Source organism: Colobus angolensis, unplaced genomic scaffold (genome assembly GCF_000951035.1).
Source record: "Colobus angolensis palliatus isolate OR3802 unplaced genomic scaffold, Cang.pa_1.0 Scaffold82, whole genome shotgun sequence".
NCBI lineage: Eukaryota > Metazoa > Chordata > Mammalia > Primates > Cercopithecidae > Colobus > Colobus angolensis.
The window spans coordinates 4,767,337-4,785,256 of record NW_012122043.1 but is presented as its reverse complement, the minus strand read 5'-3'; the positions used below and the strand labels follow the sequence as shown (position 1 = coordinate 4,785,256).

General features: G+C 47.0%; 1 protein-coding gene across 3 annotated transcripts in view; it reads right to left on the bottom strand.

Moving 5' to 3' along the window:
* The window catches only part of COL6A3 (collagen, type VI, alpha 3), a 92,311-nt gene that overhangs the window by 28,787 nt on the left and 45,604 nt on the right, over positions 1 to 17,920 (bottom strand). For all 3 annotated transcript variants that reach the window (XM_011929611.1, XM_011929612.1, XM_011929613.1), the window contains 16 exons: positions 16,040 to 16,654; positions 14,184 to 14,783; positions 13,196 to 13,533; positions 11,789 to 11,867; positions 10,687 to 10,832; positions 8,947 to 9,039; positions 8,329 to 8,382; positions 7,300 to 7,371; positions 6,589 to 6,615; positions 6,433 to 6,477; positions 6,262 to 6,315; positions 5,748 to 5,810; positions 5,046 to 5,111; positions 4,567 to 4,620; positions 2,134 to 2,169; positions 572 to 634 (listed from right to left, as the gene is read on the bottom strand). In XM_011929611.1, coding sequence (XP_011785001.1) covers positions 572 to 634; positions 2,134 to 2,169; positions 4,567 to 4,620; positions 5,046 to 5,111; positions 5,748 to 5,810; positions 6,262 to 6,315; positions 6,433 to 6,477; positions 6,589 to 6,615; positions 7,300 to 7,371; positions 8,329 to 8,382; positions 8,947 to 9,039; positions 10,687 to 10,832; positions 11,789 to 11,867; positions 13,196 to 13,533; positions 14,184 to 14,783; positions 16,040 to 16,654 — 2,405 coding nt within the window. The remainder of the gene's footprint in view (positions 1 to 571; positions 635 to 2,133; positions 2,170 to 4,566; positions 4,621 to 5,045; positions 5,112 to 5,747; positions 5,811 to 6,261; positions 6,316 to 6,432; positions 6,478 to 6,588; positions 6,616 to 7,299; positions 7,372 to 8,328; positions 8,383 to 8,946; positions 9,040 to 10,686; positions 10,833 to 11,788; positions 11,868 to 13,195; positions 13,534 to 14,183; positions 14,784 to 16,039; positions 16,655 to 17,920) is intronic.

The window sequence follows — 17,920 nt, the reverse complement described above, 5'->3', positions numbered from 1 at the left end:
TCCGTCTCAAAAAAAAAAAAAAAAAAACATGTAGGAGAATCTTCACAGAAGCATCATTCACAATTGCCAGAAGGTGGAAACAACCTAAATGTCCATCAACCAATGAGTGGATAAACAAAGTGTGCTGCAGCCACACACGGAATATCCTTCCACCATGAAAAGGAATGAAGTGCTTCTACATGCTGCAACATGGATGAAGCTCAGTGTGGAACATGATGCTCCGTCAAGCCCCACACACAAAGCTGCCTAGCAAATGATTCCATTTATACAAAATGTCCAGAGCAGGCAAATCCATAAAGAGAGAGAGATTAGTGTCTGCCAGGGACTCCGGGTGGAGGGCAATGGGGGGGCGACTGCTATTAGATATAGGTCTCCTTCGAGACTATGTTTTGAACCTAGACAGAGGCGATGTTTGCACGGCATCGTGGAAGTACTAAATGCCACTGGATTGTTCACTTTACAATGGTTAACTTTCCGCGATATAAATGCCACCTAATCATTTTTACAAAGAACTTACCAGGGTATTTGTGAAAATATCAAAGGATATGCAGTCACACAAGGAAGCACTCACCTGTGCACCTCTGGTCCCCTGCTCTCCCTCAAAGCCCTGCTGGCCAGGACCGCCCTTGTTGCCCTTTGAAATAAGAGAAGATGCAGGGAGGAGTCAGGAAGGTTCCTGTCAACGTCAGCTCTTTGCTCTACAGTCATTTCTGGGCCAGGGACTTGGAAAGCAATCAGGGAAAATTCAGTTCTTCCAGAGGTAACAGATGATCAAAGTGGTAACCCCAGGAGGAGACGCTGAACACAGGAGTCAGCTGTCTCCCTGAGCTTCTACAATTGTTCCTCACTCTTGCCTCACCTCTCCTCGGACAGCTTTGTGAAACAAGGATCGTTTCGACCTAAAGCAGAGGACCGAGACACCGGGAAGTTGCATGTTGCCGATGGCCAGATAAGGTGGGCACGTTCTGGAAGAGGCACCCGCCCAGGACACTACTGCCTCAATCATGTTTCCTGCACTTGGACCCCAAGTTCCCACTGGGCACCATTTTCTCTAGACTCTGCAGAGGAGGCTAAGTTTAAGGAGATGGCTGAAAGAGGCTCAGGAGCCATGACAGCCCAAGGAGAAAGAAAAATAAATCTCAGAACCCCAAAATCACTAAGCCAAAGGGAAGAGTCAAGCTGGGAACTGCATTAGACAGAGCTGCCTCCAATTCTATTCTTAAATAAGATAGCTACAAAGAATTTTTTTTTCTTTTTTTTTGGAGACGGAGTTTCGCTCTTGTTGCCCAGTCTGGAATGCAATGGCGTGATCTTGGCTCACTTCAACATCCGCCTCCCGGGTTCAAGTGATTCTCTTGCCTCAGGCTCCTGAGTAGCTGGGATTACAGGCATGCACCACCACACCTGGCTATTTTGTATTTTTAGTAGAGATGGGGTTTCTCCATGTTGGTCAGGCTAGTCTCGAACTCCCGACCTCAGGTGATCTGCCTGCTTCAGTCTCCCAAAGTACTGGGATTACAGGTGTCAGCCCCCGTGCCCAGTCAGATTTTTCTTTTCTTTATTTTTTTAAGATGCATACCTCCCTCACATTCTTCCTGCAGGGAAATTCCTTGTGGACAAAGGACAGACAGAACTGAAAGTCATCCCTCTGCTGACAGGAGACAAAGGCATATCCAATTGCTTCCTCAGCCTATTTTTCACTAAGCCTAACTAAGGCATAGGTGACTGTTCTTGTAAACTGTCTATTCAGCGAAAGGCTAATCAGAGACTCAAAAGAATGCAACCTTTTGTCTCTTATCTACCTATGACCTGGAAGTCCCCTCCCATGCCTTGAGTTGTCCTACCTTTCTGGATCAAACCAATGTACATCTCACACATACTGATTGATGTCTCATGTCTCCCTAAAATGTATAAAACCAAGCTGTGCCCCAAACACTTTGGGCAGGTGTCATCAGGACCTCCTGAGACTGTGTCACGGGCATGTCCTTAACTTTGGCAAAACAAACTTTCTAAATTGATTGGCATCTGTCTCCGAAGCTTTGGGTTCACAGGAGAGAGTATTTTTCACTCCTGGACTGGGCGGCATCTGGGCTGTTTGAAGAGAGTCTCCCGAGGGCACTCCATGAGGCTCACCTTAGCTCCAGGGGGTCCCCTTCGGCCAAAGCCACCCTGTGGAAGAAAAAGTCCCACAAACCGTGAGGGGGAGCATGGGCTGCTGGGCATGGGGCCTAGGGCTGTTTCAGACTTCACCCTCTTATTCTGCGGTTACTCAGGGGAATCTTCCCAAGTACCCACATTGTGCCAAGAAGCAGAAATCACGCCTCATCGGCCCTGGGGAAACTCGCACACACAGACACCCTTCCTCCACCCTCATCCGGGTGAAGTTTTGCTTCCTTACTACTCCTGTTAATCACCCAATGGAAGTTTTGAGAATTACTGCAGAACTGCCAAGCGAAATAATGACTCCTTTTGGCTGCAAGATCCCAGCCAGTTTCCAATGAGGAATGTGAAAAGGGAATGTCAACCTGTCTATTTTTCTTCCATCTTCCCAACTGTAGTGAGAAGTCATGAAATACGTTAATTATAATGGAAGGGAGTCCCGAGTTCTCCAGGTGATCCTGGCCAAACACAACACACACTCGGTTAAGTAAAGTATCTGAAGTGCACACATGTGCACCTAAACGTCTCGTGTACTTAGGTAGGGCTCATGACTTGGCAGCATCTTCCTGGATGCTCCAGAGGTGACCTTTAGTTCAAACATGTGGGCTTACTTCACAAGTAATCCATTAATTTCCACCTCAAAATTGTTTCCTCGGCAGTGGAAAGGTTTGGGGTGGGACTCTATGAATGTCCTGGGCGGTCTTTGCAAAGTTAGGATTGGTGTTGCAGAGGCTGTGACCCACCAGCTCTGTTGTGAGGCTCGGCCATCTGCTACATCAACCTAGGAACCTCACTCTCCGCTTCCAGTTGACCAGCCCAGTGATCTGCGGTGACCAGTTTGCCATTATTCACTGTAGTGCCACCTGCTTCAGTGGAAGATCTTGGCCACCTTCCATGGAGAATTTCAGAGAAGGGGACACTCTTCTCCTCTACAAAGCAACAATCTGGACTGGCCCCTCCCAAAAGAGACATGCCAGAGTTCCATGAGAGTCCACCACCACTCAATGATACATTGCTCAGGCCAGAGGCCGCCTGCGGAGACTCTAAAAAGTGGATGTAGGTATGCCAAAGCCCAGCGGGAGGGACACATTTCAACTTGGCCTGAGCCTGGCACTGTGGTCCTAGGGAAGGGATAGCAAGTCGTTAGGCCACAAAAAGAAGAACTGAGTCCGCAAGAGCCCGTGACTGAAACCGAATTCAAATCCAGTTTCTACCTTGTGTGGAGAATTGAAATTAATTATATGAACTACTCAATTTCAAGTCATTTCATGAAAACAAGGTTTGGCTCTGCTCACACGCTGAGTTGTAATAGCCCATTGTAATATTTGATGAGTATGTCTTCTTTTCCATTAGATAGCTTCTTTTTCATTATGTAGCATGATTCAAAAATAATGCTGACTTCCAAGCAGTTGATCCAGGTCTTTACCATTTATTAAAAATAAATAAATAAATAGTGCTCAAACTTTTTAAAACGGTATTTTCAAAATTTCTATTTTCTTCTGAATTTTCAAAGCAAAATGATGCCCGTAGTCCTTCATTTGATTTTGGTGAGTCTCCTTTTGACAGCCCCTCACCCCAGCGTACTCTACTGGCCCAAGTGCTGGGGTTGAACATGCCACTGCCCCTCAGGGCGTGGCTGAGGGCCCAATTCCCAACTCCCAGCCCCAGCTTGCAGCCTTTCTGCTCTGTTCATTTCTGAGCAGAGACCTCTCCTAGGCACCCACCAGCATCCTGAATTTCTTCTGAGGGTTTACAAACTCCTATACCACTGCCTCCCTGAGCAGGGGTCTTACCTCCCAGCTACAAGGAAGACCCTGGAAGCTTTTGGATGACTTCAGAAAGATCATTCACATCACTTTGACTTTAGCATTTCTTCAACAAGACTGAGGATTAGGCATACAAGGAACTATTCTGCTACAGATATTTCTGAAATGTCTTGAAATTGCAAGATGCAATACACCAGAAAAGAAATAAATCTAGTTTTGTTATTTCACTTATAGCATCCCCCCAAAAACCCACAGATAATTACAAAAATAACAAATCTACAACCCCCTCAGCCTTCTTGCCCTTTATTCCCTCCCTCCCCCAGTATTAGGATTTCCATTTGGGTTTCTTAAACATTTAGTTGGATCAAATCTGGCCCGATATTTGAAAGTAGCAAAGATATTATTTTTAAAAGCATCTTTCAGTATGTTTTTGGGGAGAGCAAGAATTGGGGAGAGAGAAGAGATGAGGCACCAAGGAAATTATAAGAATGAAAATAGATTGGAGTAACAACCGTTTCAGAAATCCTTTTACATTCACTCAGTAAAGAGCTGTGGAGTAACCATGCACCCCGGAATGTTGGGCAGATCTTAGGGCACTGAGGATTGCTGCAGAGCTCCCCAAAGCTCTAATGGCACTCACGTTCTTCCCAGTTTCTCCAGGTCCTCCAGGTACTCCGTCGCTCCCTGGGACACCCTGGTGGGGGGAAAATTAGCATGAGATTCTCATCTGCAGAGAAGAATGTCTAGCTCTGAAATGTTGCACAAGGCATTGCAGGGAAAGGGGTCGATTCACAGAGGAAGAGCCCGTCTGCAGGACAGTTGCACACTTTGCCAGATGCGTTGGACTGCAGTACACTCCCACCTCTACGAGCCTTTGGCTTAACAAGCACCTTCCGTAAATATCTAAGAGGCACAGATTCTGCTGAGAAGCCCCACTTAGCAAGGGTCACTCAGGTTCCCCACGCAGACTTCCTTCATGGGGACTCTGCTCCTAATCTTAGGCTACTCTGCAGTGTTAAAGGCCACGTCTTTGGCCTCTGTGGCTTCTGATGAGCCAAGGACTATGTCCTTTCTCTAGCCCTCAGTACAGGGAGAGTCTAGGAATGTGCAGCGCCCTACCATGGGGCCGAGGTCGCCGATTTCTCCTTTGGGTCCTCTCTGCTGGCTGTCTTGTCCTGGGTTACCCTGAAAGCGACATGGGAAAGTGAAATGAGCCACATATGGAAGGAAGGGAGCTGCCACTGGACTGAATGGTCAGGGAAATATTAGCAAGGACCTGGATGCAAGGCTCCGAGGGACAAGCCCGTCGACCACAGCCCATCCAGGCAACATCCATGCAGCTCTTACAGAATCCAATCACGGGATCAGCAAAGCACTTTTAGCCCCAAACAGGGGCAATGGTTCTTCCCCAGGGAGGAGGATGCCCCAGGCTCACTCTTGCTTATCCTTAACCACAGAGGCAGGATGGACTGGAGGAGGAGGCTAGCATGTACTGCTCATTTGCTTAACGGTTTTACAGCGCCACAAAATGAGAAAAGCTGCAAACTCTTCTCTTTTCCAAAAGAAAATTTAAAGTGCCCTGATACCACACTTTCGGAAATTTCTCAGATATTTGTATAACAGGACTTGCAAATGAGTATCTGGTTAGCAACAGAACCAATACATCTCCCCAAACCCCAAAATTGCAAGAAAAAGACAAAGCACATATTTTATCAACATGTTTTAAAGCAATTTCAAAAGTAGAATTCTTCCTTTCATCCCACAAACAACTCTCTCCCCCAGGCTCAGGTCTGAAATCGTCAATAAAGAAATCTTCTTTACCGGGTCCCCTCGAATCCCAACGTCTCCTCTTTCTCCTTTCGCTCCTCGAGGTCCTTTATCACCCTAAAGAAAAAGCACAAGTGAATGCTAAAAACTAGCTGTTTCCATTTTTATCTCACCCTAAAATTCACATTCTTCAATTCATAAATCTTAACTAGAACAATGTTTACAATGTATTCATTCACCATGAAGGCAAATTCACTTCCACATATTTTTTATTCATTTAGTAAATCCATGAATATTTATTGGTGACCCACTTTGTGCCAGGCACTGGGGATTTATTTACAACAAAACAAACTCAGTCCCTGCCCTATGGGATGTGATCTCCAAATGAGAAAATGTACTGTAATGTGTCAGAGCTGAGAGGGCATGTCATGGGTGCACCCACAGGGGAAGTCAGGGAAGGCTGCCTGGAGGAAGCAGGATTGACATATATGAGGAAAGGAAATAACTATTCCCTAAATGAAATGTTGATATTCTTTCCATGACAGCAGCACTGTGGAAATACACCTACCCTTCTTCCAGGATTCCCTTTCTCTCCAGAAGAACCAGGCAATCCTTTGTCTCCCTGCCAAAGACAAGGATTAAAGGTCACACCTGCTGCAATTTCTATCACAGACTGAGTTGTTAGTTTCTGGAATCTTCAGAACCAAAAGCAGTTTGGGCTTAGAGTAAAATCACTTACATCTTCACCGTCTAGACCATCCAGTCCAATTTCTCCTATTTCGCCCTAAGAGGGAATAAGGCAGACAGGTAAGTAGAGAAAGCTATTCTGGCAAAGGAAGAAAAGAGAAATGCTGGGAGAGTTTTCCATTTATAAAACAAAACCAAGCTTGCGTACCTTCTCTCCTGGGAATCCCCGAGAGCCCTGGAAGGCAAGAGGACAGGGGAAGCATTAGCTCTTCCTACAGGGCTGGTCCCTTGGGCAGAAGAGGCCAAGGGCTGCTCCCCCGCTCCACCCCATTTGAACGCTGCAGTGTCTGAAAATTTAATATTAGAGTCCCACCCCTTTGGATTCCTCTCTCACCACCGCGTGCGGTGTTTTAAAGCTAAAACTCGAACTGAATGCTTGGGTGGTCTTGGCTCCCTGGGTAGGGGGGCGGGGGGCGGGGGCCCAAAACCCAGGGCAAGGAGCTGACTTTCAGCACCTGCCTTCAGACTTCAGCAAACAGAGAAGCAAGTTCACCAGCCTTCAACCCCCTTGCTGTCCTCTCAGTCCACTCCCTTCCCCGGCCGCTCCCATGGTCCAGGGCTGGGCCCGTGGGCACCAGCCTTCCCTCCACCCTGGCCCATGTTCTTTCCTGGTGAGCATTTCCTGGCTCCTTCATGTTTCCATAGGAAACTATTTCTCCACTCTCAGGTTCCCCACCAGCTGCAGCCCCTACTCCTGAACCCACCCCACTCAGAACTGCCTTCCGATGAGAGGTCACAGGCTGCTGAATGCTGAGGTCAAGAAACCTGGGCCGGTGGCCTCCCTCTCTGGCAGCATCTGGAGAAACTGCAAGTCACCTGACCCCTCCCCACGCGAACACGCCCATCACCCACGCCTCACCTTTATTCCTCTCTGGCCCGGGCAGCCCTGGAAACCTTGAGTGCCGTTCACACCAGGCGGACCTCGCTCACCCTATTGTGAGAGACAAAGGCATTTTGCAAGCTGGAGCCCTTCATCACCCTGTCTCCGCCGGGCTTGCAGCAGTGAAGGTACTGTGAACAGCATGCAGCAGAAAGCAGATTGCACCATGGGGAACGTCTATCGAGGCTACCTGAGCCAGGGAGCCTCTTGGGCTCCTGCATGAGGCCTGGCCTGGAACCTGCAGTTCGCTGAAGGAAATGTGATCTGGGAGGGTAGCAGCGCAGACAGCACTGCTCTGCAGGCTGAGAGTGGGTGGCCCCCAGCACCGTGTCTGTGTGGGTGCTGAATCCTGGGAAGACCTACTGGCCTGACAGCTCCTCCAAGTGATGCTTGATTCCCTGTTCTCTAGCCAAGCCCTGCTGGCTGGGCCCTGGTGACTGCACTGTTGCTCGTGGGCCCCTCTGTCCCCTATCCCAGGGCTGGACCTTGATCTAGTATCCCAAAGCTCCCCAGACAGGCGTCTATCCTGGGCATTGCTCCCATGGACCCTGCTACTGGGGTCTGTCCATCCTCAAGACTGTCGGACACTGATGATCTGATCCAGCAACATTCCCTCTGGGGACTGCCCTTAACGGGGTAACTCCGACAGCCCTAGTGAGGTTTCCTACTCTGCCCTCACCCCTCAGCTCACTCCCATCTCTACTTGCATGTCTTAATCTAGTAGATACTGGGTGTGCAAATTCGGTGTCCCTCTGGCTCAGAAACCAATCAATCCCTCCCTCTGAAATAGAGTAAGAACAAATCCCACCCTTCATGCCCACATTTGTCACACTTCAATTATTGTACTTAGACATCTGGGCAAAGTTGTTAAGAAAATTAGAAATTAATTTTTCTCCCAAAGGGAAAGCCATCAGCAACTGAACAAATGATGAAATCCACAATGCAATCCCAATGGGTAAGGATCAAGGAGGGGGTGAAATTTTAGGGACTAAAACAACTTTTACTTACGGGTCCGCCCTCATCACCAGGATAGCCTCGGTAGCCATCTTCTCCAGGAATACCCTGAAACAAAGTAAAATCAGGTCCTTTGTTAAATTCCGTGGTCTTCCTTGTTCTAGAGTAAGGATCCCTGGGTCCCCCCTTCATTTGGCAGAGCAGCACTAAAACTCAGCATGGCTTTCCCTGTTACTGCTTTTCCCCTCACTACACCATGTCATGATTCTCTGTCAGGACTTCTAAGGATCCTGCTCTGCCAAGAAAGCCTGTTAGTTCCTACTGACTCAGAGCAAATGCTACGAGTTCCGGCTGCCATTGGCAGCCAGGCTGCTGTCAGGGATGCCAGCTCACTTTAACATCATTTTATGAAATGAAGGACCAAGATATTAAAGCACAGATCCCCTTATCCCGTGCAAAAGGAGGGTTCCGCCTGAACCAAATTCACTGGGACAGGCCCCAGCAGAGCAGCACACGGGTCTGCCCCTCAGAGCTCCTCCTTCTAACATAAGAAATGGTCTCTCGTCTCCTCCTTCATCTCCACATTCTCCTGTTAGAGAAATTACCCCACCAAAGTAATGTCAGATTTCTGACAGCTCATCTCAGGGGTGGGCAAGGGTAAAGCCACCGTACCTTTGGCCCAATGCTGCCGATGGGACCGCGGTCTCCCCTCTGCCCAGAGCACTTGCAGGGAACCCCACAGCAAGCTTTCTCGGCAATGTTGTCCTACCAAAAGGAAGAGAAACCAAATGTTCAGATCTCAAGAAACGCCCAGCAGAAAATCACAAATATGCTTTAAGGGTCAAAATCGGATGCGTGGGAGTTTCACAGTACGAGATGAAATCCCTCCAGGTGACATTTGCTGGATGGCTGAGCAGCAAAGTCAGGAGGGCCCAGCTCCTGGCAGTCAGGGTGCGGGTGGGAAGTCACCAATGGAAAAGTAAAGAACAACCAAAGTAAGATAGATCTTATGCACAATGTCACCTCAGGCTGGACCTTATTTCTAGAAGTTTCCATCGTCACATCTTAACTATAACTTACTATGTTCCAGTTCCAAAGTGCAAAGCCAAGCAAATGGCAGATGGCCAAGACCGAAGGTGGTTCCGGAACAGAAATCCATGACCACCCTTCCTTGGAACCAGGGTGAGAGTCACGGGATATGGTACCAGCCCAGAAAGAGGCTTCCAGAGCAGCCCTGGTGGGAGCAGGCACAAGTGGTCCTGGCCTCAGAGCCACAAGCTTCTCAACTCCAGGTCACACAGACACCCTCTACATTCTCATCCCATCCGGCCCCTGACCTAATGTGGGAAAGAGCGTGCCCAAATACATTTCCATCCGATAACTAATGGTGGGCACATGCACTTTCTTCCAATGAGGTTCCAAGAGCTTTCCCTTTCTCCCATGTCCCAGATTTGTGAGCTAACTCAACCTACTTCCACCAGTAAAAAAAAATCCTGATTCTAGCCCTGCAAAGAAGTAGGGAAGAAAGGAAGGAGCAGGGTCCATTCATCCCATTCTCATAGCCACAGTCCACTGTTGCTACCACCAAAGAACCTCTGAGTTAGGCCGGGTGTGGTGGCTCACGCCTGTAATCCCAGCATTTTGGGAGGCTGAGGCAGGCGGATCACAAGGTCAGGAGATTGAGACCATCCTGGCTAACACAGTGAAACCCCGTCTCTACTAAAAATACAAAAAATTAGCCGGGTGTCATGGTGGGCGCCTATAGTCCCAGCTACTCAGGAGGCTGAGGCAGGAGAATGGTGTGAACCCAGGAGGCAGAGCTTGCAGTGAGCCGAGATCGCGCCACCGCAGTCCAGCCTGGGTGACAGAGCGAGACTCCATCTCAAAAAAAAGAACCTCTGAGTTCACAGCTGAGAGAGGCTGGCCATGGGCAGAATTAGAAGCCTCGGAGGGAGCTTCGTTGACACAGAGGGAAACTAGAGAGGACAATTAAAGCACTTCTCCACCCAGAAACAGCCTTTCTTTTCCTGCATGTTCTTGTTTTTATCATGCAAGATTTCAGATGTTCTTGACACAGTTTCCTGTTTGAGGATGGCCATCTCGATGGTTTGCATCCCAGCGATGGTGTTAAAAGAGGCCGTTGCTAAGGGAGCAGAGAAAATGCTAAGGCCACAACCTCAGCGCACCTAGGACCCCCTTCCAGCTCGCTGGATTTCCAGCGATTTGCTATCTCCATTTCCAGATGCACACATGTTATGGCAACAAGGCAGTTCCCAAGTGAATTAAATAAATTTAGTTATCCACCAAAGCACCCCTCCCCCATTCGCCTGGTAATAATTAACTTCATTCTCTTGAAATGCCAAAAGGTGTGGTATCCAAACTGGTTTGTGTATAAAGACATAAAAAACTCACAAGTTGCTCTGCTAGTTCATAATCCAAGTCCAGCAAGTTAAGCCTCAGGGGTCTGTCATACATGAACCCTCGCCCAAACTCCAGATGCATTAGCCGCTCCAAGTTGGCCACTCGTTCAAGGCCCACCAGGATCAAAGCGCGGACACCTGCAAAGAAAGACACATTTAATACAGCTCACCTAGGCTGGTGGGAACTGCATTGTCCTTTTTCCTGACTACATTTTTAAAGAAAACTTCAGTGTAAAATTTAGCTTTTAACTTGAATATATTTAATCAAGTTAATTGGCTACTCTGAATAGTTGAAATACTGAAACTTTGGATTCTGCTGAATAATTATTTCCAGTATGTCAAGAACTAAACCTATTACCAAAACTATAGGAAGTGGCATCCATGAAGTATATTCATGCATGAGTTCTCAAACTCAGGCCCTCTGTAATACGAGTATGCTGTGGGAAGAACTGAAATACTAACACCTCCAAAATCAGATAATAGCAGCCTCATCTCCACTGCTTGGGAAAAGTAAGCTAATAAATAGAACGTTCTTGGGATAAACTGTGCCTCTGTAATGGCATCCACTTTCTGATAGTCAGTGCTACCAAATACCAAAGCAAGGGAACAGTCAAATATTACATCTGATAACAGGCGTGGCTGCTTTCCGGTCACCTTATGTTTGGTACATCATTGCTTACATTATTTTCTTTGTATTATTTAGGTGTATTGTTATTAAATGTTGAACTGTGATAACTGCAAACCAAAAATAGAGCAATGTATTTTTGTTAGTAATTAATTCCTAGTTTATATGATGAAGATAAATGAATCAATATTTCAAGATCTTTTGCAAACACATCATGCTGTCTGAACATTCTACTACCTGAACAGCCACAACACAGCAGTAAAGTTGTCTAAGTACAGAAGGAATTTTTGTTAGCTCCATCCCACAGCTCCAAGCGGGTGATGAAGGGCCATGATTCTGGGAAGAAGAGTCTCCCAAGACGCGCTGCTCCCTCGGGGCACTGCCTTAGCAGAGAGGTTTCTCTCCGGCAGAGCAGCACACCTTGCCTCACAAGGGTTTACTTCTCATGATTAAAAGCCTTGGCACCTACCTTCTTGGCGGAGGTCCTCAGATGCTCTGTGTAAATCAGCCAGATCTCCATCTGCTCCATCAGTAAAATGAATGACCACCTGAAGATAAGAGAGCTGTCAAACCCCATGCAGACGAAAAAGGACTGCTGATAGAAAACTGCTGACTGTTGCAGACTGCTGATAGAAAACGGAGAGATTAGCTGTCTCAAACCCTTCGTTTTACACTTAAGGAAACTGAGGGCCCAAGTTGAGGAGTGATTACCCATGTTCACAGGCCTTTGATATTACACTTAAAATGGAGAAGTATATTTGAGTGCTTAATTTATTTTTAAAAAAGACAAGCAGCAATGACAATAAAAGCAATTTATCTCATTCTCATATTTCTAAGATGTAGTTTCTGCAAATAATGTGCGTGTGTGCATGCATGTGTGTGCATGTGTGTGGGTGCATATGTGTGCCTGTGTGTGGGTACATTGTGTGTGCATGTGTGTGCATGCATGTTTGTGTGCATGTGTGTGCATGTGTGGGTATGTGGGTGTGCATGTGTGTGGGTGCGTGTGTGTGCATGCATGCGTGTGTGCATGTGTGAGTGCATGTGTGTGCGTGCATGTGTGCCTGCATGTGTGTGGGTGCATGTGTGTGCATGCATGTGTGGGGGTGCATGTGTGTTTGTGCATGTGTCATGGGCTAAATTGTGTTCCCTCAAAATTTGTATGTTAAGTCCTAACCCCCAGTACCATAAGAATGGGACTGTATTTGGAGATAGGATCTTTAAAGAGGTAATTAAGGTTAATGAGGTCATTAGCGTGGACCCTAATCTAGTATGACTGATGTCCTTTTAGAAGAGGAGATTAGGACACAGACATGCACAGAGAGAAAGTCATGTGGAGACACAGGGAGAAGACCCCTGCCTACAAGCCAAGCAGAGAGGACTCAGGAGAAACAGCCCTGCCAACATCTCGAGGATGTCAAGCCTCCAAGATTGTGGGAAAATAAATGTCTGTTGTAAAAGCAAGCCAGGCTGTAGTACTTCATGATGATCCCTAGCAAACTCACATAGTGTGTGTGTCTACACAATATATATGCATATATGTACACACATGCATGCATGCACACATACACACAGAGAAATGAAAGTGGAGAACATACCTGACTGGACTATAATTAAACATAAATCAATCACAAATTCAACTCATTCAAGTTAAACTACTGATTTCCAGGATCTTTTTAGAGCTTAAGTAAGACTACCAAAATGAGGACGATAGTACATAACATTAGATCAGTTAATAAGTAAGGAATTTTCCATATAGGCACTAACAATCCAGTTAAACATGAGGAGGATTTAACTTGAGGGAAGGAGCTTCCTCCCTTCCAGTGAAAATCTGGAAATTGCCCAGGGAGCACCCAAACCAAGGGGCCCCACGGACCTTCACACTGTCCGGCGAGGACTGTCTGAATTTGTTCTGATAGACTTTCAGCGTGTCCGCCGTGAGGACATAGGGGTGCTGGCTGCGCATGTTCCGGAACTTCTCGAGCATCTCTGGCTGGTACTCGTCAAAGTCGAAGGCCTCCACCGGGCCCGAGGGCGTGCTGGCCACCACTGACACACGCACGGTGGGCGAACGGCCGCCGCTGCAGCTGACCCTGTGCATCTGGCTGATTCTGTTCAAGATGGCGTCCACCTTGGACTCTAAGCCCTTCTGGGCCACAAATACATTCTGGTCTCTAGAACCGTCGAACCCCAGAATCACATCCAGATTACAAGCTGGAAAGGAGAAATGCAGGTGATGAGTTCTCAGCTGGGGCTGAGGAGATGAACTCTACTTACACCAGCAACAGGGACAACCCAGGCAGAGGACCAGGGCGTCGCACTCAAGTGCAAAATGAGATCCTGTGTGTGTGAGCTTTGAGAAGCAATTCGATCCACCCCCTCACAGACAGAAATGAGCGTGGTTGTTAGGTGCCAAATGGTAAGCCTTTTTTTAAAGTTGAGTTTTTTGGTATTGTTAATTAACTTCGGAGTGACAATACACCATCAGTGTTTAGATGCATCCCAAGGTTGTGCTTTAGATTAAAAGCACTTGAAAATCAAATACTCTGATCTCAAATACTTGATCTAATAAATCTATAAATAGAAACAGGAATTAATAAATCTGAGTTGTTTGAAGGACTAAAGAATAGGGGAGAAAAGTAAATCTTACAAAAGCAAAATGCAATAGTCTTCTGCTTTTATCTTGGAAGAACGCCCGAGGTAGTGGTGAGGTGGGTGTCAGGACCCGTCCCATTAGGTATAAGTAAATGTATGAGGCAAACAAATGCCTAAGGACTCCAGAAGTCAGCGCCAGGGACCAGACAGCTAAAGAGGCACAAACAGCAATAGGAAAGGATGGAAAATATGCATATAATGGGAGTTACCTTTGGCAACGTCAGTCACACCAGGGCACAGGGTTTCGTGCATCGCATCATGCAAAGTTTCTAAAACTTGCTCGCTCAGTTCGGACAGCTCCTGGACATTGCCTACACGGAATGCCGTGGCGCTGTTGGATGCTATCTTTCCGACCTCCTCCGAGTCGATATTCCTCACTCCAACTGCAAACACTTTGACCCCCCTCTGGGTGAGGGCCAGGCTCACATCCTGTGCATCTTCCGCCGACTTTCCTCCCGTGATCACAAAGGCTATCTGAGGGACCCGCTGGTCCAGGCGGCTGCCTGCCTCAGGCACGAAGTGGTTCACCCGCAGGTGCTCAAGGCCCACCTTGGTGTTGGCATGTCTTCCCCCTTTGTAGACCACTTTGTTGATGGCGTCGATAATCTGCCTCTTCGTGGAGAAGTCCTTCAGGAAGAATTCATCAGTGGGGTCAGAGTTGTACTGGACCACCCCCACTTGGATAGAGTCACCATCTTCATAAACTGTATCCACGATTTCAGACACAAAACGAAGCACTTCCTGGAAACTGTCCCTTCTGAAGTTGATGGAACCATCCAACAGGAACACAATGTCTGCTTTCTTCTTCTCTAGAAGTGATTAAAGTGAAAATAAGAAGAGATTGGGTCTCCAGATCCAAAGGTAAAATTAAATAACTGAAATAAGACATTCCTAATAATTTATTCACAGTGAAACCTTAACTCAAATCCATGCCTCTCTAGTCTGTAGTTCCTGAATTTGCAACTCCCAAACATGCTAAATATAAGAAGATGAATGATAAATCCTCTAAAAAAGGAAAGGAGAAAAATTATTTGATGTTACACTCTGTGAAAACTCAGTGACAGAGAACTTCAGTTATCCCGTGCAAAATATCATTGTGACAAAAATTCAATAGGGATCTGGCTTTGACATCTGTGATCTCAGGTGTTTTAGGAAATGCCACTAGAAGCTTCCTTTGTGGTCAAGAATTTTAAACAGTGCCTGGAAGTGAAGAGAGGTGTGTTAGGGGCAAGGCAAGGAAGGACTGGGAGAAATAGATTGGAAAATAGGAAGAGATCCCATTAAACTTTGGAGGATGGTCTGAGAGCTTTTTGGGAGCTGGCTGAATATCAGTGAGGTCGAGGGTAATCTCTTGATTATAATCAAGCAATTAAGACTGGAGTAGAGAGGAGGAAGTATGAGAGACAGCATGAGGGATGTGAGATGTGCCATGGGCAGCCTGATGGGGAGCAGTGAGCTAGGGAAACAGGCATATGGCTCCCCCTTGAAGAACCAACCCTAATGGTTTGCTTCAGATGTCTACACGGCAACTGCCTGGAGGAGGGGCAAAGAAAAATATGGGCTGGTGGAGAGATCCACTTTGCTCTTGCAGCCCCAAAGGTGAGAACCAGGAGCACGGGGTAGAAGCTGAGGTGGACGGCTGCAAGTCTTCCAGGGAGGTATTCCCTGATGGTCCCACCAGGCCAAGGAATGAGGGAACCCAGACTATGGTAGGCATCTGGCCACTGGGCATGGGCCAACTTCAAAGTCATGTTCAGTGGGGCATGGACTGGCTGACTTCAAAGATGCCATCCTATTCTGAGACCCAATGAGTTTGTAATTAACTCAGTGCAACACTACAGAACCTTTCAATGGGGCTATGATTAATCTCAGGAGTGATGGAAGATCAATAATATGCTTCCTTCTGCAATTTCAATGGAACTACTTTCCCAGTATTTAATTTCTAATATTATCTGCAGAAACAACCCAGAGAGAAGAAAATTATTTTAAAATGACTACTGAATTTTTTTAATTAAAAAAAAATGTTGATGTCACATTCTGCAGTCATGGGTCACACAGCATGTACCTGGCCGTGAAGGAGAAGGGGTGTCAACCCCTGGAGGTGCAGGCGTGGCCGCAGAGGGTCCAAATGAGTTCATGATTCTTTCTTCTATGTTGGGAAGCTCTCTGAACTCTCGCACTGTGAAGACCAGTCTGGGGTCATTGGTGATGGTCTGCAGCTCTGCTCTGTCGATGTTCCGGTCTCCTACTCCTAAACTCACAATCCCCGAGGAACGGATCACCTGGGCAAACCTGGACACGTCATCCTGGGATTTTCCACCCAGGACCAGGACCAGGTGTTGGGGCACCCCGTCTTCTATGCGACTCCCCGCAGACTTAACAAAGAGGTTTCTTGCCACAAATTCGAGAGCCTTGCCAGTGTTCAGTGGGGACCCCCCTCTGAGCCTCAGGCGCCGTATGGCGTCCAGCACTGGGGCCTGGGATCTGTAGGTCTTCAGGTAGAATTCTGGGAAGACATCATTGCTGAACTGCACAACCCCAACTCTCACTTTACTGGGGCCAATGTTGAGTCTTCGAACAATCCTGCTAACAAAGTCTCGAATATGTGCAAAGCCATCTGGCCTAACGCCCTCAGAGCTGTCGATCAGAAAGACGATGTCTGCAGCATCACTCTCAACTGCTGCAGATCAAAGAAGAAAAAGGGAAATGTTCAGTGTGTAAGTAGCCCTCGCCTGGGTTTGGTGAGCACCTTGCACCATAATCTTAATCAACCTTAAAATTATATCCCAAGATGCATGTGTTGTTTGTATTTGGGCTTTTTGAAATTAGCTGTTAAAAATTGGACCTTTTACACCAAAGCAATTTCTGCTTCTTGAAATATTTGAAGTTATCCAAAACGTGTCTTTCTGAATTTACTCTGTTTAAATTTTGGCATTGTGGTCTGGGTGACTACTGATTTCTAAAATGTAAGCAGCTTTTAGAAAGCAATCCTGGGCTACCATAATCTACAGAATCATGAACTGTTGCTACCAGAAGAGACCAAGGACACTGGGGTCTACATCTTTGTTGCACAAGAAGAGAAACAGCTGAAGCCATAGGTCCTTGCCTTGTCCAAAGCTATCACTCAGCAAGCAAGATCCCTGAGGAGCCCAACGCCAGCCCAGCGTGCTGCCCAGGCTCAGCCCATGGGAGCAGGGCACATATAACACAGTACCATATCCAAGGGGTCACATTCATGCTCCCCAGGCATTTGCGTCCTCGTATTTCCTTTTTGCTCACACATCTCTAGCATTTATACAAAGTTTTTATTTTTCACTATTATTCCTTCTATTTCCTTTTTTTTTTCTGAGACAAGGCCTCTTTCTATCTCCCAGGCTGGAGTGCAGTTGCACAATCACAGCTCACTGCAGCCTTGACCCCCCAGACTCAGGTGATCCTCCCTCCTCATCCTCCAAGTAGCTGGAACTACAGACATGCACCACCATGCCCATGCCTTTATTTTTTAAATTTCATTAAATTTTTTTTTTTTATTATTTTTTGAGATGGGGGTCTCACTGTGTTTCCCAGGCTGGTCTTGAACTCCTGGACCCAAGTGATCCTCCTGCCTCAGCCTCCCAAAGTACTGGAATTATAGGCATGAGCCACCGTGCCCAGCTTCCCCCACCCACCCTGACTAATTTTCTTTATGTTAGTGCATTTTTTTAATATTATTTTTTTGAGACAGTCTCACTCTGTCGCCCAGGCTGGAGTACAGTGGTGTGATCTCGGCTCACTACAACCTCCACCTCCCAGGTTCAAGGGATTCTTCTGCCTCAGCCTCCCAAGTAGCTGGGACCAGAGGTGTGTGCCACCATGCCCAGCTAATTTTTGTATTTTGCATCGAGATGGGGTTTCACCATACTAGCCAGGCTGGTCTCGAACTCCTGGTCTTGTGAACAGCTCGCCT